Source organism: Eretmochelys imbricata, chromosome 3 (assembly GCF_965152235.1).
Source record: "Eretmochelys imbricata isolate rEreImb1 chromosome 3, rEreImb1.hap1, whole genome shotgun sequence".
Lineage (NCBI taxonomy): Eukaryota > Metazoa > Chordata > Testudines > Cheloniidae > Eretmochelys > Eretmochelys imbricata.
In genome coordinates, this window is record NC_135574.1 from 148,479,114 (window position 1) to 148,501,394 (window position 22,281).

Here is a 22,281-nt window from a genome sequence, read left to right on the forward strand (position 1 = left end):
CTCCTCCTGGGCCTACCATGTCCTTGCTAGGGAGTGGGGTGCAGAGGGCATAGGGGGAGAGGGAAGGTGGTGGCTGATGAGCTGTCAAGTGGTCATCACTGGAGAAAGGAAGGAGGAGTGTTTCAAAGGTCCCTTTCCCATTAGTTGGTGGGGCTGCGTCATCCACAGCCTGCCCACCAGAGTCACATTTAGGGCAGCTCCATTCGTCTCAGGCAGCATGCCCTCCGCCTGGCACACGGACTCCCTGCCCCAGCAGTGGATTCTGCTAGGTGGAATTGCCTCCTCCTGCTGCAAAGGGGAATGATCGGAGTGCAAAGACGCTGCTCAGACTGCAAATCGTCCCCTCAGCAGACCTGCCAAGCCTCACTCACTGGGATTAAGCACCAGCCCATTTTTCAAGGCTCTTGCCAGGGAGGATTTTTCAGGGAGACATTTCACATAGGGAGATTGCTCCAGCTTGGGTGCCCAGTTTGGGGCTTCCCAAGACACACCTGGCCTTTGCCTCTCCCACTGGGCCCAGAGAACCCATTTGCGACTGCCCTCCCGCCCCCCAAACCTAACTAATTCTAGTGCCCTGCGATCACCACTATGGACAGCACCAGGCTTGGGATCCCGTGGATAGGGAGCTAACGGACACTTTGGACCCCAGCCGCTGCAGGGTGTTGGGAGCATTCTGGGCAAGAGGAGGTTCTTAGCCCAGGTCTGGAACTCGGGGATCCAGGGTAGCCAGTACCACACGTATAAGAGCAGTGTTCCTGTGGCCCTCCAGGCAGAAATCTTTAAGAGCACACAGAAATTCAGTGCCCTACCATCAAAACCGGGGGAGTGGGGGGGGTGTGTGTCTTTTTGCAGGTTTCCCTCCACCCTCCATCACGTTTCTCTCTCCCTTGCCAGCTCTTTTCCTCTCTTCCACATACCCACCGTTCACCCCACCCTTACCCCTCCATCCTCCCCAGCACTAGGCTGTTGCTTCTTCCCTGTCATTCCCGATTTCCCCCACCTTGCTCCTCTCCTGTCATTCTCGACTTCTCTCCCCCCCAACCACCACCACCACATCTTTCTCCTGTGCCACCCCTCCTCCCTGTACTACAGACTATCCACAGCCACCTTGCTACATGGTAGGTCCATATTGTTAGCTCGGTTCTGTCCATCCCACTGACTGTTATTTTAGAGTGGCCCTCACTGTCGTATCTCACAGGGAAGCAGCAGCACTCAGAGGCCCAAAATCACAGGGTTGAAATCTAGAAGCACTGAGAAATTCTGTGTCCCCCCATCAAAGCTGCGGAGGCAAGGGCAGAGGCAGGAGATCCTTGCCATCAGGCCTGTGCTCACTCCACTCCAGCAGGCAGCCTGTCCTGCTCAGTAAAGTCGCTGGTTCAGTTCTTAACAGCTGGGAGGCAGCTTGTGGCAACCCGAGTGCTCTCAGCAGTAGTCTCCGATAGCCACCATTTGTGCAGCAGTCCCCCCTCGACTCCCCAACATCATGGCGGTGTCCGTGCTGTGCTCAGCTGTAGTGTGGGTGTGAAACCAGGGAATCACCAGGAAAAGCTTTCAGCCCAGGGCTGGGTTTCCATTTCGCAGGCCCTGTGTAATGAAAAAGGCCAGAATGTGTCTTATTTCAGTGGAAGCAGGGATTAGCTTTGACACTTAACCCCCAGAACGCTAGGAGAAGCCAATGGCTACAGACTTCATGGGCCCAGAGCATAGTCCTGGCTTTACCTGTGCCAGCACCTCTCAGCTACAGAGACATGGCACAGCCCAGCATGGGGAGCAGGTTAGAACAGGGGCACGCAGATGCTCACAGCATAGGAGGGATCCCTGAGCCACCGTGATTACAGCTCCCCTGCCCTGTTCCTTAGCTGGGCCCAGGCTGAAGTAGGCTCTCCCCCAGCACATACTTCGCAGGTAGGATCCTTCCCCCTGGCTGGGACCAGGCCTGTTTGCCAGTGCGACCTAGCTCACAGCCCTCAAATTCACCACAGCAAATTCCCCCAGGGCAGGGGAGGCCTCCCAGAATGAGGCCAAGCTGCCTCCCCCCAGGCTGCCACTCCTTTGTCCTGCTGCGGTTGCCTGTGGCTTGGGAACGCGCTGACAGAGAGAGATTTCAGCTATTTCATGTCAATCAGGCTTAGAGATTGCACAGTCCCTGGGAGCTCATCTTCGCAGCTTCCTAGGCTGCATTTTCACACCCATGCCGCCCTCTAGTGGCTGAAAGAGGGTCTTTGTGCGGAGACCTGCTGTGGCTGTAAGTTCTGGGAAGGCTCTCCCTAATAGACAACGGGAGGTGCACTGTCTGGACGCAGCTGGTAGAGATAAGGACAGCAAAGGTCTTGCTTTTCAGTCTCTTGCTTCTATGGTGCTGGTGGTAGGGGCTCAGGCTGGGCTTTGCTGAGTGATATCATAACAGGGTCTTACCTCATTCAGCATCAGACCCCCATCACTGCGTCAGTTTCCCTGCTCCGGTCAACGCTCATGCTTCTCCCAGTGGTCCTCTGTCTCCTGGCCCTTCACTCTCCCACTCTTCGATGCACCAGTTCTCATGCTTCTCAGTGATTTAGCCCTCCAGCTACATCATAGAATCCCTGGCCCGCCTCTGGGTTGGGGAGCAATTAAAATTCAACAAAGCAGATGTCCAGCAACCTCACGCTGGATCTTTCCGTTTGATCTGGGTGCACCCTCAGACACGCTTTTCACTGACACTGGGCTTTAGTTCCCTTCCTGGGCTCAGCAGTGTCACAAAATGGGGATGTCCTCCCACTCTCACTGGAAGTCCCAGCCTTGACTCCTAAGCAAGGGTAAGTGTCTTCTCCCTTCAGCATCCCTCAGCACTATCCTGTGCAGGCTACTTCCTTCCTCAGATACTCCTAGTCCCCTTGTACAGAACTCCAGGCCCTGACTCTCTCTCAGCTCCCAGTCTCCTTGGGGTAGGGGAGCATAACCGGAGCATAAGCTGGGCCTTGGGAGAGACCTCCCCCACGTCTTTCCTAGCCAAACATCTCCTAGAAGTCTCTTCCCCTCTAATCAAGCACGCTGCCTCTTCTAGGAAAGTTTCACCCCACCTCATATTATTTCTGGGTACCTGAACCCCAAACCCACCACCAGAGCAGGCCCAGATGGGACTGGGCCCCAACTCCCTTTAAAGGACCAGCCCATCCCATGATAGTAATTCAATGTTTGGGGCTTTTAATCCTATGCAAGCTCCACATCCATGTATGGTTTGTTATCAGATGATCTGCTGGGGCCACCCCAGTGGTTAGTGCTCTGGCCTTTCACGACAAGAAAACAGGTTTATTTGGCAATCCCCAGGCCAGCAGGACTGCAGAGCCCCTTAGAGGCAGCACTCCCCACAACCAGGGTTTGGGGTGCAAACTATCTATTACTAGTCACTAGGACTGGGGCAGTGTTTGGTCTCCTTGTAACTCTGCCCACCCCCCTTTGCACAGGGGCTCAGTGGCAGGGCTCCAGGAGTGGCTGCTTGGGAGACACAATGAAGAGAATGCCTTTGGTAAAATTAGGCTCCATGCCAGCTTCACAGGACTGGGCAGGACTCCACCCACACTGGTCAGATTTTCTGTTTTGTATGTACATCACTTGGCTGCTTAGGTATGAACATGAACGGGGGATGGAGGAAAGAGACAGAGCTGTATTTTCCTGATCCATCATTCCATCAGGTGACAGACACCTTAGCAGGGAAAGGATTTGAGAGACTAGTAGTAGGGGAGAAGGCACGACTAAGCCATGAGCAGTGCAGATGCACAGTAGAACTCTAGTTTGGAGAGTTCTGTCTCCATCTCTGGGGCCCTTGGTTGCATTTCCTACGGGGCAGCTGCTTTGGAGACTGGACACTAAAAAAGACATGTCCCAAACAGGTGACAATGTTTTCCCTGAAGTATAACTAAGTGGAGGATGCTTGTCGCAAAGTTAACAGGCAGCCCTGAACTAGAAACACGGCCTTGAGTTCCCCACTGCGGTTATCTACTAAATGGCTGGTAGTCTCTGTCTCCCTCTGAAGGACTCCCACTAGGCTCCCCTGCACATAGCAGAGGCAAACACATGTAGAGAGAGCATAGGTGGCAAGAGAAGAACGTTGGAAGAAAAAGTGAAGATGGGGGAAGAAAATGTAAAACAAGAAGCCCATATTGTCCTGAACGAAAACCACGAACAAAGAAAACAGAAAGTTTGTACTGATCAAGGGAGGAGCAAGAAAGACCTCTGAGCCAGCCAGAAAACAGGGGGAAGCAGCCTACCTCACTACATTAATTCTATAGCTACCCCAACCCAGAGTTATTGGGGATCCTACAATTCCATGAGCGGAAGAGAATTCTGGAGGACACAAAGAAATTACTTAATATTGTCTCTTCAAGCCACAGTTTTTTTTTCCTCCTGTACCAGCCCAGATGGAAGAACTGTTACCTGGCAAGAAATCACTACAAGCAAAGGGACTGGAGCCAGAGCGCATAACACCAGGGCCACATTTATTTCTGGTGGGCCACTCTCCAGCAACTCATTCCTTGTTGGGACAAGACTGGTAAAAAACAGCAGTAGGTTCTATACAGGATATTAGCTTAGTTGTCTGGCATGTCTGCTTACTAATCTCATCAGTTAAGGATTTAGTTCCACATATTTATTTGCTTGCAAATAAAAATGTCTTTTTTACTGTTTAATCCTAAATACATTCCATTATCTTGTCCACTTCCCCCTCCCCAAGGCAAAACGCTAGAGAGTTTTGAGACTCCCCTGTGAAATATTTAATATCCTAACAGCAGGGTCCACTTATCCCAGAAGAAATGAATAAGCCTGATGTTCAAAGGTTAAAAACTGGAGGATGTTTGCAAATTGTTAGAGACTCCAAGCCTTTCTAAGATGATTGCAAGACCTGAGTGGTTGCTTATGCAAGAGAAACATATAATGGAATGGATGTTTAAATGATTTACAAAGTAATAAGACAACTTGGCTGTCCCAAGTTCCTGCCCATAGTGGATCTTATACTCATGATCATAATGGTAAGGATGGACTCCTTGCAGAAGCCTAAAGCAGTGGCAAGGGACACTTGTGGAAACATATTTTCATCCTTGCAAGTTCTGGACCCAGTGAAAGCGCCTGTATAGCAGTTTTCCAACCCACATGCCTCATTTTCCCCTACTTCAGTCTCCCTTTCAAACAGTATTTACATTAGGAGGAAGTCGGACTTCTCCATGTCTTCAGGAAGGACGGATAGGACAACTGAGCTGATGGGACTTGATAGGAAATACAGCTTCCTGGAGATGAGGGTTGCTGTTGAGATCAGAGGAAGGTTTCCTAAAAGTAGCATGGAGGGATAGTTACCAATACATATACTCAGTTCAGTGAGTTTTTACTTGAAAAGCTTTAGTCAGTAGCACAGTAGATGAGCGCTCAGACAGCTGTACTCTAAAGCACTTTAACTTTAATGATCTATTAGCAAACTATACCACGGTACACTGATTTTTATAAACCTTGGCTGGTTTAACTCGAGTCATTTTACCTGCAATTGCACTGGCAGAACCCTGTACAGGAGCAGGGATTCAGCCCTGCAAGCCTGACACTCCCTGAACCAAGTGAATGTTTATCAGAGGAACCTTGCTAATCCAATCCCTCAGCGCTGACATCTTTTGCACACCAAGAATTCTATTTTCCAGGTAACTCTTTGCTCCGAGTTCCTAAACGTAAATATACTCAGTCACAGCAGACTAACATATTTATGATCTGTGCAAGGACCTCCTGGGATTCTAAACAACTTTAAAACAGGAAAAAATTTGTCTCGGAACCAGTAATCCTTTAAAGTTACTTCTGTAAATCAGTGACAACCACCACACAAGTTACACACTGAACAATGTATTTTAGTTCACGGCTCGCTTTGAGTAACATTTAATTTCAGGGAATGGAATCTGGGTTAAACAGGCAGCAGATCATTGTTCAAGTTTATGTTTCCAGAATGGCCTTCATACAAAGCATCAAATGCTTAATAGTAAAACAAGGCTTTGCAATGCACGCAGGCAGTAAAATAGAATAGGGAGACAGACAGACATGCAAGCTTCAGCTCATAATCACCTATGATGAAAAGCTAGTACTTTAAGCAAATGCACCTTCTAGGTACTTCTGGTATTTACTACTACTACTGGGTAGCTGGACCTGCCTTTTGGTTTGGGCCAGTGGAATTAAGTAATTTTGGGTTACTTTTCTCTCTCCAACTTTAGTGTATTTTACTTCAGTTGACGGCATGAACAAACCTGCAACAAGCAACAGCAAGTACCTGCTAAAGATGGCAAAGCTTGCCCCACCCCAACAAGAGAAGCAACGCTTAATGTCTGGACTGCCTCCACATATGGTTTATAAATAGGTAATTCAGATGAAAGATGATGGCTTTCAGCTTTATAAAACCCCAGCTGCAAGACTCATTCACGCTGTAGGGAGCCACTAGAGGGCACCAGGCACGCAAAAATAGTGAATGCTTCAGTCTTCACTCCCTTTAAATAGGATCTTGAAATTCTTTTTTAGGAACCAATAGGGACATTTCCTCTGCCCATGGCTAAAACGCTCAGTAGTATTGTTATAACAAATAAAAAACACATTGCTACTTCTCTAGGTGGAACATTTTAAAAGGGTTATAGGTGTGATTTAACTTAACGCATGGGCTTTTCAGATAACCACCTCTTTTTCCAACCAGAGCCTTGATTGTATTGCATCAGCTTTATGCAATCTCCCCCAGTCCTTAGCCCACACTTCCTAAGCCTTGATGCAACATCACAGGACCGGTGTTTGCTTCCCATGGTAGCAGATGCCTATGCCACTCTGTGGAACATTTCAAAGCTGCTTTTAGAACAACATTCACAGCAGCTGAGACTCCCTTAAAGTATCCCATGTGGTTCTGGGCTCACATTCAACCAAAAAGGACTTTATACAATGCCTACATGTTTGCAACTCCTTACGTTATGGTGGAACAATAGCAAGCGCAGGTTCAGGCATCTAATCTAGCTGCACTTATCACTGTAAACCATCAGAAGTGGAGTTCCTATTCACCAGAGAATCACAGAAATGTAGAACTGGAACGGACCTTGAGAGATCATCTAGTCCAGCCCTCTGCACTGAGGAGGACCAAGTATAACCAGACCATCACTAACAGGTGGTTGTCCAACCTGGTCTTAAAAACCTCCAACAACATGGATTCCACAACCTCCCGTGGAAGCGTACTCCAGAGCTTAACTGTCCTTAGAGTTAGAAAAGAGGCCCTTCCCTCTATCAAAGACACAACAGGTCTTGCATAGAAGAGTGACATAAACGTCCCCTCAAAGCAGGGAAGGGTTTGTTTGGAAGGCGATTGCTATCAAATGAGCTGGAGAAACTGCCCTCAGTTTAAGCTAAAGCTAGAGTCTTCTCTTCCCTTTCGCCACAAAGCTGAGGACCTGGAGAGCAGAAAGTGTGGAGATGCAAAAAGGAACTTGAAAGGGTTTAAAGGGAAGTTTTCTAAAAGAGACTGGGTCTAGTTTAAACCCAACCTTTGTGTTGTGTTTTTTTAAAAATGAAAAATATTAGGTTGAACGCAGACTGAATATAAGCCTTCCCCAGCGGTGTTTGCAACTCGAACCCAGGAACTAGTGAAGAGAACCAGAAAACGAAACCGACTAGTTATTTCCAAAGCCTTCCACTGGCTCACATATACATTTCTCATCTTTCCCTACAAGATCCTACTCACCTGAGTCCTGGCTTGCATCTCAGATCTTATCACATTGCCTCATGTCCCCATTTGTTTCCTCTCCAGTTCTCACCTCTTCACCTTATTCTGGGGTGCCCGCAAACATGGAGCAACTTCTCACTACCAATGTGAGCAGTCCCCTAACACTGTCCTCACTACAATCCCTCCTGAAGACCTGCTTTTTTCTGCAAGGTCCACAGAGACTAGCCCATCACTCAAATGCCTGTAGCACTCCAACATTTCATTTTGATCGTATACTTTTCTCCGGGTCTCCCCCAGTGTCTTATCTGGGTCATTTAGACTTGCAAGTTCTTGGGGGCAGGAACTGCACTTATTTGTGTGTTACTGATCACAAATCATAGTCTCAACAGGCAAGTCGCCAGAACTGAGAAATGCAAAAGAGTAAAAAAAACAGCATAAACGGGCAAAGCAAGTTAGAGTTTTAACATACTAAGTGTTAATGATCTTGGGGCAGGTTAATACCATAGGCAGGGAAGAGTTCATCTAAAACAGTTTGATTTTCTAACTGCATCACATCCTTTTAGATGGTTTTGCCAAAGCAATCTAAAAAAAAAAAATACTCAGTGTCTTAAAAATCTTTTATTCAGCTGTAGATCTTAATTCACGAGTAGAAGACAAGTCTCCTGATGAACCTCAATTCTCCTTGGATCCTCTCCTAGGTTAAGTGGAACCATGTGGAACACTTACTGTTTCAAAGTCCATGACGCAGGACAGCCTGAGACCTTTCTTAGTCTTCACACTAAGTGCTGGGCAATGGCCAACACTTTAGAGAACTCTCCTTCGCGCTTCCGCAGTATCAAGGGTATTGGGGTTTTTATTCTAGTCCCCGTTGGGTTTCCATTGTCTTCGATGAGCACCACATTGTTGGAATCAAATCTAGGTGTCATGCAAGGGCCAGGCATCCTGTGACCTACAATTAAAGCCTTTTTCTTTTCTCCTTTGATAGCCAGTAGAATTTTATCCCCCACTTTCCCAACTCCAGTCTTGTTATACACATGGATGCATTTGGGCGGCCGATGGTACGGTGTGTTCCCCAAGGCACTGTTGTCCACCACTCGCACGCGGGTCAGTTTCTGTATCGCACTGCATGCTCCAGAGATGCTGGCAAAAGAGAAGTAAGAATGCTAGACAGAGCTTCTCAAACAATCCTTGGGGATCAAGGGCAAAGCTCAGCACAGAATCAAGCTGTTATATAAGCCAGTGATAAGGAGTCAGTGAGAAATACATACCATACTGATGACACATCTAAGTCAGGTGCTACTTTGGGTTTCACATACAATTTACTAAATGTAAATAAATTATTCATGCGAACAGGGAGTCAAAAGGGCCACTCTACTTTGAAATGTGACTTTAAAACATGATGTTGTGGAGCCTCCCGTTGATTGCACCCTTTAAAACCTCCAGATGCAATGTGTTCAGTTTACAAGTGAAAGGATTTTGTTTTGTTTTTTTGTCAGTGCCACAAACAGCACCAGGGATCTGAGGACTTGGCTACACTTGCAAGTTAGAGCGCACTAAAGCAGCCCTGGATGCTCTAACTCCCGACGTGTCCACACTGGCAAGGCACATAGAGCGTCTGGACTCTGCAGCTGGAGCGCTCCTGGTAATCCACCTCCATGAGAAGCATAAAGCTTGCTGCACCCAGGCTGAAACGCCCCAGCATCAGTGTGAACAAGGTGTTGCATTACTGAGCTGTGACTGGCCTCCGGGAAAACGTCCCATAATCTCCTGAAGTCAAGTGGCCACTCTGGTCATTATTTTGGAATCAGCTGCAAGAATGCGGATATCCCCTTTCCAAGCTCCGTTTCTGATAGCCAGTATGCTTATCTGCTCCAGGACACGGCAACCATTACTGTGGAATGCTGCTTGCGGAGAGTGAGAGAGAGGCAGGGGGGCCTGCTGCTGTCTGAATTTACAAGGTAGCATGCTGACACGCTCTCAGCCCCAAAAACCCACTCTCCCCCCCCCCCGCACATACACACAACATACTCCCTGTCACACTCCACCCCACCCCACTTGAAAAGCACGTTGCAGCCACTTGCACACTGGGATAGCTACCACAATGCACTGCTCTTTGTGGCATTGCAAGAGCTGCTAATGTGGCCACACCAGTGCATTTGCAGCTGACACTGCAAACACAGGGCAGCGTTTTCCCTGCTGCACTCTCCGAAGGGTGGTTTAACTCCCAGCGCTCTACATCTGCAAGTCTAGCCATGCCCTGAGAATCAAGCTGGGCTCTTTGTTTCTTGCATGTCCTCATTAGTAATAAAGGTTCTGCAGAATAAATTCTCCCTTCAGAGACACCTGTGAAGTCCCACTGCCTTCCGCGAATGTGCACAGGTGTCACTTAGTCGAAAATTCTCTTCATGATTCAAAATGAACAGAGCGTGAGCTGGATTCTCTTAGCTATACTGGCTCCATGGGACTAACAAGAATAAAAAGAAGTACAAATGTGTTTGTTAAATCAGCAGATCTGATTCTGAATACACTCAGAGAGAGGAGGGCAGATCTGTACAGTAAGGGGTCATTTTTACATGTTCACTTCTCAGAGTAGAACCTCACTTTAAAATACATTTTTTTAAATTAGTTTTTAAAACATCAAATTTGAATGGTTTATTGGCCCCATTCAAAGAAGACACCTGGCCAAAATCTAGGAAAGTCTCTCACCACTACAAGGGCCCTGTTCAAATTCACTTCACCAGACCCCTTAGGCCCAAACTGATCTGATTGCTGGTAAACATCAACCCAGTAGTTTGTTTCTGAATTACACAATGACCACTCAAAGAAGTTCAGGATGAAAGACCAGCCTATCCACTCAGGTTCTTTCTAGTTTTATAGAGTATAAATTGTACAGTAACTAAATCACAACATCTAGATTCCTCACTCCCTCTTGAAGATGGAGAGTATGTGCACACAACTTTGCCCCCCTCCAGGCCTCCACAAGAAGTGACACACAAACTCCCTGGCTTATCAAGTGCAGCACACACTTGTACTGATTTAAACAGAAATTGGCATTTCAAAGAGCAGTGCTGCACAAACACAGAACAAGACGACAGTCCCCATAGAATGGGTACAGCCTCATATTGTTAGCACCGCATGGCTCCAGAGCCTCTCAGTTTCCCAGTTATCTACCATCAACACCTTTTTGTCACAATCCTTTTAAAAGTCTTGGGGACAAATTCTGCCCTCATTTACCCCAGTGTAAGTGGGAGTCAGTGGTCCTTATTCCGGATGTCCATATAAATGTAGCCCATGGCACTAAAGACGGGAGGAACGAAGCTCCTTTTATAAGGAAATTGTCTTTATTTGCCTCATATACACTGAGCCCAGATACTACAGTGATGGGTGTGACGTGAATGACTAATAAGCGAGTCAATTTAAAACACTAATCCCCCCTGCAAACTAAGGTTCTAATCAATCCTGCAATGAGACCTGTATTGGTGGCTCCACATATCCTCACAGAAAATATTGCAGGATCAGGGTCCTAAAGGTTAGTCAATGCATTGCATATGTGAAGCTAATCAATAAATGCCTAGAGGCAGGGACAGGCATTTTAAATTAAAAGAAAACAACGTAAAGGACACTGCAAGATACAAGAAAAGAATTTTCAAAATTATTTTTTGGTCTAAACACCAGACAATTAACACTAGAAGAATTCTAAGCATGTAACTGACTTTTCACCACATGGGGCTTTTTGTTATCTTTTCTGCATTTCACTCAGCTGGCAACAGTAACAAATGGCTTTTCATGGACTGTAATGACAATTTTTCTCTTACACCGTTTTTACAGAATTAGAATCATGACCTTTTGTGTTTGACCTACAAAAAACAGTCCGTTTAAAAACAACAACAACAACAACAACAACAGGCGTTCACTAAAGGCTGCTCGCAGTATTTGAAAAGTACCTGAAGTGCCGCTGCTCGACCACTCTGTTTACTTGTGTTAACAGCAAGCCCAGCCGCCTACTCAAGAAAGCCATTGAGATTCTGGTAACAAGCCCTGCAGGAGAAACAAGAGAAATATAGATTCTGGAAATTGGATAGTGCTGATTTCAGTTTTTTAAAAAAGGTAAATCATAGGCGGGACCCCAAAAGACACATCTGGGATGTATAGTACATTGCACTGCTGGGCATACATTACTTGAGTGCTGACAGCATCCTCAGCATTGTACAAACCAGAGCAACAGTCCTTGTTTGAATCTGACAGTCAGTACAACTCAGACGTAAAGCATAGACAGCATGTTCAATATCACTGCAGTGCAGTTTTCTACTTCAGGGGAAATTTACCATTTTAGTGCCTTTTCCCTCTTAATGCAAGCCATGTAACCATTATTTTGGGAATTGTGGGCATGCATGGCGAGAACATAGTCACTATGTAAGACTTTATTCGACCATTAACAGCTACTAAAATTCTCTCCAAAAAACGGTCAAAGAAAATTCTGTTTCCTTTAACGCAGGTTTCGATATAAATTCTTTGGGTTTGTGGATTGCAGGAGGCAAGTCACCACAGAACATGAAAGCAATGAAGAAGCTCCAAATGCCACTGATCAGTGGTGCTCCAAATCTTAGCAAGCAGCAGGCATTCCTCAGCTTGTTTCTAGACCCCAATACTATTTCAGGCAATATTTCCCCGCCTGCGGTGCCCACAGGAAACAATCTCCTGTAATCTAAGAAGTTCTTTCTGGAGCCACAGCTTTGAGTAGTATTGCTATTCTTAACTCCTTGCAGCATTCCAACCTCATTACAGCCTTTTGTAAAGACTTGGGCAGGAATTTATCAGATACCAAAATGTTATCTAAACTAGATTCCCTGACTTTCTCCAGGGCCTATATTTTAGGTGCTTCTATTTCTTTGTACCTATGACCATACAGATTAACTGAACTCTTTCCAACAACACTCCCTTCTGCCTCTCTCCTTCCGGAAGTAACCATTAAAATACAGCTGCCACTTATCTTTTAGCCAATTCTGATAACCTTGGGGCCACGTTTTACATACTGGCACATTTTAAGGACCATCTGAAAAAACCTGCCGCAGCACTTCTGCACCGAAACTCACACAATATAGCATGTATTCTTAACTGTGCTGCAAGTGGCCTCACGTGGGCAGGTTTTGAATAAGAGGCTTACCACATTGGAAGTGCGGTATTTTTTGTGGCAAAGAAAAAAAAACAAAAGAAAACTGCGCCAGGGGGTGGGGGGGGGGAATAAGAGAACAGAACCTGGAATAAATTAGCAATATTTCTTAACATTTTGCCCGATTTCCCCTCCACTGTTCCTAGGGTGACCATCTTCACTGCCAAAAAAGGTGTGTTTTTATAGCAAGAGCGCTAATACATATTAGCAATCTCACTGTGAAATACTAGCAAAAACTGTAGTTTTCTGTAGTTTTTACTTTTATGTAGCTAGGCAAGCTCAACTATGGCAGGGAGATATAGTAACTTTCCCTAGCAACATGAAGGTTAAGACTACCTATGCCTTGACTCCATTAGGATTTTACAGCAAGGTAGCTTCAGTTACCTCACCCTAAACACGCACAACGTTCCCGGCAGTGAAGAGACAGACTTTGTCCTCAGTTTTGCTAACACTCCTATATATGCTTTATTTTACTAATGGAAGCAAAACTAAGCACATACATGAGTGTTTACATGTTACTCTCACTACCTCCAGAGCCTGTGTCTAAGGCAAGCCATGGATCTTTCCAACAGATGGCATCAATGAGAAATACCAGTGCTTGTCTGCCCCTTTCCTGTACCATGCTGTCTACTTAAATTCTAAATTTGCTATTCGTCAGCAACAACTATCCTTCCATACGAGGATGATGTCTGCCAGGGGAAAAAAGTCATTGATGAGACTTCAGATGGCTGAGGAGTCCAATCAGTGCTCTACAGGTTTTTCCATATATACGGCAGGTGGTTGCTTGGAGACAGCACAACTGCTGGCCGGGATGCTGTACCCTTTCCTTCCTCCTCTGCCGTTTCTCAGCCTCTTGAGCAAGGCGATTCTCTTCAAATGGGCTGCGGCTTGCTGTATGATGCAAGCCATAGCAGTCTATTGGCAGCCAGCTCTTCCCAATTTGTGGGGTCAATGCCTCTCTTCTGAAGATATACTTCCAGGGTGTCCTTGTAGCGTTTCCTCGGTCCTCTTACCATGACTGGTGTTAAGCAGGGCTGTTATTGCCCAAAACCTTTTTTCATCTATCTTGCTGTGATCTTGATTCTTACTCGTTACCTTTCTTCTGGAATTAGGATGGAGTACTGCATGGACGACAAGCTCTTCAACTGTGGTGTCTTCATTCTAAAACTAAGGTCACCAGGACTGTTATTACTGACCTTCAGTATGCTGATGACAGTGCTATCCTCGTGCACACTGAGGGTGACTTGCAGTCCAGATCTTTTCTCAGGTGCCTATCATAGCCTGGGATTTTCCCTCAACACTGGGAAGACTAAAGTTCTCCACTAGCCTGCCCCAGCACAAGTTGCCCCCCTTCTCCCACAAATTGTCATCGGTGGTGAACTCCTGGAAAACACTGAGCATTTCACTGGCTCATAAAAAGCCCTTGGATATTTCTAACCCCAAATCCTCTGTGTGGAATGAGATTACACAGCCACTGAAACAAGATAGCTTCTGCTCTGTTAAAGTGGACAGTGTTCAAGAACTATGTGTGATCAGTATTCCATCTTTATAGCAATGCTGAGAAACTCTTCCATTCCCTCTTCCCCTTCACATTCTGCTAGTCTTAACTTTCCCTTTGAGCTGAAATAGCCCCACAATTCAGCTCATGCAGTGAAACACACTTTGCACTTAATACTGTATGAACAGTAAATCAGATCTTCAATTTGTTTGACTAACATCAGCATTTCCAAACTTCCCAAGGAAATGAAAATTTAGACCACTGGCAGCAAGAGCCCAGCAGGTAAGCCGTTTTTTGATCTATTGTATTGGGTGCCAGACACTCCAAGTTTAGACCCAGCTCCAATATACTCTGTGTAGCCTTTAAGAAGTCATTTATCCTCTCTGCCTTAGTGTCTCCATCTTAACTCCAAGGGGCAGATTAATTTTTTACTGTCTATATGGCGGTATGTGAATGCTAAGTATTAAAAGCCTGGTTTAATGCTGGTTTAACAGTCATTATAAAGCGCTAAAATCCATCCCACCAGTTGCAGCACAGAACACTTCAACACTCCAGAGAGCTGTTACCACATGCTGGCAAATCTTCAAAGTGGACCAGAGAGGAGACGACAGCATCTGGCACATTCTATTAGAGCAGTAACCGCAAATGTGTGAACAACAAATTAACTTAGTTTTCTTCTTAAGTTTGCTTTCCAGTGTCATTTCTGGACATGTTTCGGTGCTTTGTGGTGCATTTGTAAGAGGCTCTTCCCAGCTTCTCTCAAGCCTTATACAATGCAATCATTGTTCCTTTGGGCACTTCCAAGAGCCACTCATCTGTAGTTGCGATTGCCCAATCAGCACATGAGGGTGCCTTATAATATTGGAGAAAGGAAAGAGAATATTACTGTTTAATATTTAAATATTAACATTCTTCTGATTGTTGACTCATTCGTGCTAGTACAGAAGAGGCCAGTTTTCATGTAGACTAACATTTGTACCATCTTCGTCATGGCCACTGCCCAAAACTAAGACTTGAGATAGCCACCAATCCAAAAGCCAATTTCATGCAGTATAGAGTTTATATGACAAGAGGTGCTTCTTGTCACAGAAATGATCACGGCACTGCAACACAGTAACATATCTAGAGCACTTAAACGATGACTACACGTTAAATCCGTCCTAATTTAGGTCACATGGCTGCAGCTAAACTCTAGCAATTACTTTTATTTCATACTGAGAGGGTCCAACTCTGTAAATCCAAGACCTTGAAGCTCTTTTACCCATCTTCCCCCAATCTGACCAATTTCTTTTCGGAATAAGTTTTAGGGGAAAAAAAAAACTTAATCAAATATTCGCTCACCAAAGTGATAATTCCTAGTCTCCTGATTAAGTCTGAATGTGCAATAACCCACTGCAGTAAACATTCCATTCTCAAGTGTATTGCAGCATTCTCCCCACTTCAAGAGGCCTTCAGCGGACTTACACAAAGCTCAAACACTGCACAGGAAGAGGAACCGTTCATTGGTCACAAACCACTGAAGGTTATTTATGCACTGTACCATTTTCAAGTGTCGTATTAAAACTCCCAGCTTACCTTACCCCCTCTCCACTAGGCAATAAAGATGTGTTTTATTAATCTTGCAAATGTAAGTGTTTTCCAACAGAAGCAAATACACTGCAGTTCTGGAATATTCCACTCCACCGAACAGAAAGTAGCCAACCCAGAATATTTTATCTAACACACACGGGCTGCCTCATTAACTAGTATGATCTGAGGACACCTTACCACTAAAATAATAGCAGTGACCATGCGTGTTTACTCCCAAAGGGAGCCAAACAATCCACAAGTTGCTGAGTACCTTCTTCAGGACTCAAACCACATGGGAAACAAGACTTGAGTCTTCAAATTCTCTTAATTTAATTTGTGAGTCTGCCAATAGGAAAGGTGGCTTCCCCACCACACACTTTAGCAACATGTTGCAAGACCATCTCCCCTGTCAACTCCATTTTGGGTGATAAAACCTTAATGCCCATTGCAGGGGTACTTTGTATAGACAGTCACCATGATTACTACATACATTTCTATAGCTCAATTCAAGTAATAAAAGCACCCAGAGACAAATTGGAAATGCACTCTGCAAAACTATTTACTAATGGCACATTAGGTCACTATAGGATTAAAAGAAATTTTAAAACAAAAGGCCAGAACATCCACTTTTAAGGGACACAATTAACTTGAAATCTAGTCAGTTTTAAAAATGAGTTAACCACCTGCTTCCAAGTCCCCTGGGAATGTTTGTAGTTTCACAGTCACATTTTCCTATTTATAACTTTTTTTCCTGTCCCCTGTTACTAGGTGAAAGGGCAAACACTGAAACCAACTAAATACAAAATTGCTGTTAAATTCACAAAGCACAACAGGGGAAAACATCTTTCTCACTCTTAATTGTAGCAATATTATCTTAATAGTCAGTTTACCAGGGTCTAGCCTGACCATTCTTTCAAACTGAGACTGAAAAAAAGTCAAATTCTGGGCACTAGCACGTACAGATTTGAAATGAGTTCTTCATTCATCATTAAAATGAAGGCAATGAACTCAAGATGATATGCACTATGCAAATGTCTGAACCTGCAGCAGCAGTGTACGGGTTTATTTATAGAATGTCTGCCAACCTGCTCTACAAGAGCCAACTGTGAGCTACAGGGGCTCAACCGATTCAGATTTTTCTTCAGAAAGAAAGAGATGTGATTAAGAGCTTGTGTGTGTTAAAAACACAGGAGATATTCATTACAAAGGCATAATTGGTTTTACATTAATGACACACTATAGAGGCCAAAACTCACACAGAGGGACTTAATTCTTCTAAAATTCAAGTTTTATTAATAGGACTGGTTACTAACCAGAGTATTTATTGGTTCAAGGCAATAACAGAAACTCATTATACCTGTGTTTTAAGAAGGAACAATTCTACTTTTGCATAGTTTCCAAGAGAATCACAAGAATTTGGAATTGGTTCTCAGGATCATAATTAACCAGAGAAAAAAATAAAGACACTGAAGTGTTCCAAATTGAAATTCAGGCCTTTCTTTTTAGTGCTATAGATGCCTGAAAACCTTTTCATAGTAAAATTCCCACTAAAATCTTTTGGGAGTGCAAACTAATCCAAACATTAACCTGCATAACTGGATTTTGCTTTCTAGTCCCCACAGAGTGTGCACATGCACATATCTACACCTCAAATCTCAAAACAAACTTATCTCTTTTAAAGATTAGTGAGATCTAGTGGACAGGACAAACAGGAAGTCAGAAGACTGGGTCTATTCCCAGTTCTACCACTGACCTGTTATCCAACCATGGCTGTATTCATAGCAAAAGGGGGCGGAGGTTGTTTACCCTGAGATAGCTAACTGAGTCAGCTGTCTCAATGTAAAATCTTGGTGCAGACCAACCTAGTTTTTACCCTAAGGTATCTAGTTGAGGCCAATCCCAGGTCGGGGTATAGGGCTGACCTCTACTGGCTACATCAAGGTAAACGCAAAAAAAAAAAGGGAGTACTTGTGGCACCTTAGAGACTAACCAATTTATTTGAGCATAAGCTTTCGTGAGCTACAGCTCACTTCATCGGATGCCAATGAAGTGAGCTGTAGCTCATGAAAGCTTATGCTCAAATAAATTGGTTAGTCTCTAAGGTGCCACAAGTACTCCTTTTCTTTTTGTGAATACAGACTAACACGGCTGTTACTCTGAAACCTATCAAGGTAAACGTTATCTGTGCTTTGTCTCCAATGGGATTTTACTGAGAAATAGCTATCTTGATGTAAAACTGTCTTCGTCCATTTCACCTTAGCTTCTTTGTGCTTGTCTTCACCAGACATTTACCACCTTGCATTAACTGCCTGCAGATATGTCTTCACTGCAGTTGGCCCAGGCATTTACATGGGTGCTGCCCCAATCCCCTCCTATCAACATACAGAATCCTGTCTCCCAAAGTTTGGTGGTGCTTTCAACACAGGCTAGCTGGCACAGCTGGAGGTATGAATAAGAATTTGGGTTCCATCTTCATTCAGGCTGATAGCTCACACACAGTGCAGGGAGGACTAAATCATTTGAGCACTAATAGTCCTCTGATGCCTTCTCATAATTCCCTCCAAAGGGCAGAAAAATTCTTCCACAATTCACTGGGATGGAATCGGACAGGCTCAGCATACTACAGCACAAAGAACCATGTGGCATGGCCCCAGAAGTCCTAGTGATACACCCAGATGAGTGCAGCACTAGGGAGGGCACAGTAACTTGGGTATGGCTTTGCACTGTGGCTGCTCACACCCAGGTTAAGCTAACCAGAACGGATTTAATAATTTTATTAAGATAATGTTGAAGTAAAAAAGAAAACTGTACAGAGTTTAGGCACAGAAGTTTCTCAACCTAATTAACTCTGCATATCCCAAAGGTTGTTACAAGGAGGAGGAAGAAAAAATGTTCTCCTTAACTTGTGAGGCTAAGACAAGAAGCAATGGGCTTAGGGAGGTTTAGGTTGCACATTAGGAAGAACTTCCTGTGAGAGTGGTTAAGCAAAGAAATAAATTGTCTAGGGAGATTGTGGAACCTCCATCATTGTCAATTTTTAAGAGCAGTTTAAACAAACACCTGTCAGGGATGGTCTAGATCCGGGGGGGGGGGGGGGGGGGGGGTGTTTAGAACGCCTATTCATTTACTGTAAGAGTAAAAATGCATTGATACTAAGAAGACTAAACATAAATAATATTTGGGGAGGGAGGTATACTGGACCCTGAAAGGTGTGCCAGGAGTGAGGGAGCAAGATTTTCTTTGTATTAGACTGCAATAACATTTTCAACAACTTTCCCAAAGGTCGCATCGGTTGAGAAACATTGCCCTTTGTTGATCCTTAAGAGTAAAGTCCCTAGCCTTTGTTTGCCAGAGGCTGGGAATGGGAGACCAGGGATGGATTACTTGATGATTTCCTCTTCTGTTCATTCCCTCCGAAACATTTGGCACTGGCCACTGTCAGAAGACAGGAGACTGGGCCAGATGGACCATTGGTCTGACCCAGTATGGCCATTCTTATGTTCTCAAGAACAAATTTTGTAAGTTGTAATACACATGTGGTGTATCCGAGCCAGACTACTGAAAGGGTCTAACCTAGACATACCCATTGGCTGACTTTTCTAGTTATGCTGTAAGCTCATTGAGGCAGGGATTGGCTATTATTATGTCTGTACAGTACTAAAATAATGGCCCCTGGTTTTGGTTGGGGACTGGAGGCACTAGTATAATACAAAAGAATAACCAGGATGGCCTCACCAAGCCCTATCTAAACCTGAGTTAAGTGTCCCTTGAGCTCCAGAAAGGTTACAAGGGCAGGCCATGACAGGTGTAACAGAGAGGCTGCAGGTTTCAAAGTAGCAGCTGTGTTAGTCTGTATTCGCAAAAAGAAAAGGAGTACTAGTGGCACCTTAGAGACTAACCAATTTATTTGAGCATAGCTTTCGTGAGCATGCATCCAATGAAGTGAGCTGTAGCTCACGAAAGCTTATGCTCAAATAAATTGGTTAGTCTCTAAGGTGCCACTAGTACTCCTTTTCTTTTTAGAGAGGCCGCAGAGTTTAGTACAGTTTCCTTTTGTGAATGTGTACTTGAGACAGGAAAGGAAAACAGAGACTTTGTGCTTACAGGGAACAGGCTAGAAGACCATGCAGGGACAGTCAATAGGTGGACCGCTGGCCAAATCCAGACCACCGGACACTTTTGAACAATCTTGTCATTGACTTTTTTTTTATCGTTATCATTTTCCCTGGAGTCTGGAAATTTGGACAAGGACAAAAAAAATAACTGACTACCCCGATCTACAGCGACGCTGCACCTACAGGAAACGAGGGTGCACAGGGCGGTGGGCAGAGGAAGATGCAGCAAGACTCGGGGGTGGCCTCGGCTGGGGAATGAGGAAGGTTTTAGGACATATGTCGAGACCCGTCTCCCCCTCCCAGCCCCCTACTGTGCACCACGCCGGCAGCCACCGGGGGTGGCAGCAGCAGCAGCAGCGGGCCATGGCCCGCCCCAGGCCACACGCGGCCGGGCAGCGCCCCGACACCGCAGCGCCCCGCACCGGTTGGGAAGCCGCCCGGTCCCCCGGCCCTGCCCGGAGAGCGGCCCGCGGCGGGGTCCCGGCCGGGGCGGGCGGGCTCTGGCTGCCCCGCGTGGCGCAGGGAACGGGCCCCTCCCGGCGCGGGCACCGGCCCAAGGTCACTCGAGGAACCCAGGAGTCCGGGTCTCCCCCTACCCCGCCCTCCGCGCATGGCAGGGGGCCGGCGGGCGCCCCGCGCCCCCCAAGCACTCACAGGCCGCAGGCTCCCCGGCTCGATCCCCAGCGCGCATGCGCAAAAGGGGGAGCCTGTGCGAGCAAACAGAGGAACGATCCGATCGGCTGAGGGGAGGGGGGCGCATGCGCATCAGCCACTGGCGAGCAGCGCCGGAATAGCTCCTCCCACCACCGCCACCTCCTCCTACGCAGGGAGAGGCCACGCCCTCTCGCTCCTTGTCTCCTCCTCGCTCTTCCAGCTGAGCCGGGCGGAGGCTGGAGCAGGAGGTTTAGCTGGTGTGGGGCCGGGGTGCCTCCCGTGAGCGGGTGCGGTGCCGTGCCGTGCCGCCCTCCCTGCTTCGGAGGGGCCAGCTGGAGCCCTTGGGGAGTCCAGCAGAAGGAGTGGGGAGCCGGTCCGTGTCTGACACTGGGGTAAGTGAGCAGCCCGGCAGACACTGCATTGCAATGGCTCGTTCCTTTCCCCTCCCTCCGCCCCTCGCTTTTCTTCCCTTTGCAGCAGCAGCTCCAAGAACCTGTCTCCAAGGCAGCCTGGAAATGTGAATGTCTCCCTCTGTGTGTGCACCTCTCCCCGCCCGTGGGAACGGCTCTCTCCTTCCCCGCTCCAGGATCGGTTTCCAATAGATCCGTGGGGGTGCGCGTCGCTCAGCCTGCCTGCCCGCCTCCGGAACAATAGAAGCGGGATCGCTAGGGAGGTGGCTCCTGCAAATGCCCTGTTTGCCTCTTGTGTGATTTCTCCCCCGCCCCGCCCCGTCCTTTGCGGAGCCCGGCAGCGGGCTCAGAGGCTAGGTTACAGGGTATCCAGGGCTGCCCGCCGACACATGCTAGCCTCATCGCAATAAACACAATGACTCATTCACCATTTCTGTAGCGAAATTTTTTATTTATTTATTTTACCTGGCCCAGCTCTGTCTCCTTGCAGTTCCCTGACTCTCCCCCAATGTCAAAAGCAAATCGCCAAGGAGGAAACGTTGTATTTTCATGCTGCTGACGCTGGATGTTAGGATTGATCCAGGTTTCACTGACAGGGTGTGTGTGTGTATCAAGATGGCAAGAGGAGGCTGAGTGCTTCTTTATTGTTCTCCCCTTTTGGTGGGGTTGGGTAGCGTGATGTGATGTTGGTTCATGGTGCTGCAGTCTCCTTCTCCCTGACGGAAGGTGTAGTTGAGGGGAGTTACTTCATGCTACAGTCCCACTCCAGAGCGGCTCTTCTTTGTAGATGGCTCTGCAGCAGCCCTTCAAACTGCAATAGTATTCATGGGAGAGAGGCCTGGAAGATCCAGGCTCTGGAGGCAAAATCCACCATCATCCTCCTCAGTCAAAGTTGAATCCACCCTGCCTCTTCAGGGAGCTAAAGGACTTCCTTGCTTCTGTCCAGTGGCTCATTGTCTGTCAATCAGTCTGATCCTTTTAATGGTGCCTGGCTGGACTGAAAAGGCTCTGAGGCAATGTGAGTGCAGCTAACAAACAGCTGGGTCAACTGGGATCTCTGTCAGAGACCTAACTCCGAGGCACCGGAGATGCTTTCCTCTGTCTGGTTTGGACTCTATGGGGCAACTATTCTTCTCAGCCCAAGCAAGGGTGCAAGGAAATTATTTTATCTT

At 46.3% G+C, this 22,281-nt stretch overlaps 1 protein-coding gene across 2 annotated transcripts; it reads right to left on the reverse strand.

The window, feature by feature from the left end:
* Positions 1-8,296: 8,296 nt before the first annotated feature.
* Positions 8,297-20,791, reverse strand: MRPL14 (mitochondrial ribosomal protein L14). Of its 2 annotated transcripts, none has more exons than XM_077813580.1 (3): positions 20,700-20,791; positions 11,638-11,731; positions 8,297-8,833 (listed from the first exon to the last, which is right to left on the reverse strand). In XM_077813580.1, exons 1-3 carry the CDS (start codon positions 20,734-20,736, stop codon positions 8,467-8,469), a joined length of 498 nt encoding a protein of 165 aa, XP_077669706.1. In that variant the 5' UTR covers positions 20,737-20,791; the 3' UTR covers positions 8,297-8,466. The 2 variants fall into 2 exon arrangements, with proteins under 2 accessions (XP_077669706.1, XP_077669707.1); XM_077813581.1 differs by lacking the exon at positions 20,700-20,791 and adding an exon at positions 20,035-20,152.
* Between the last annotated feature and the right edge of the window lie 1,490 nt (positions 20,792-22,281).

Bases quoted from the DNA above. Each gene is read 5' to 3' on its own strand.
- MRPL14 (XM_077813580.1), bottom strand. From the start codon at position 20,736: ATGCGCGCTGGGGATCGAGCCGGGGAGCCTGCGGCCT. The intron at 11,732-20,699 runs GTGAGTGCTTGG...TTTCTCCTGCAG, and splicing joins AGCCGGGGAGCCTGCGGCCT to GGCTTGTTACCAGAATCTCA. The intron at 8,834-11,637 runs GTACTTTTCAAA...CTCTTTTGCCAG, and splicing joins GTCGAGCAGCGGCACTTCAG to CATCTCTGGAGCATGCAGTG.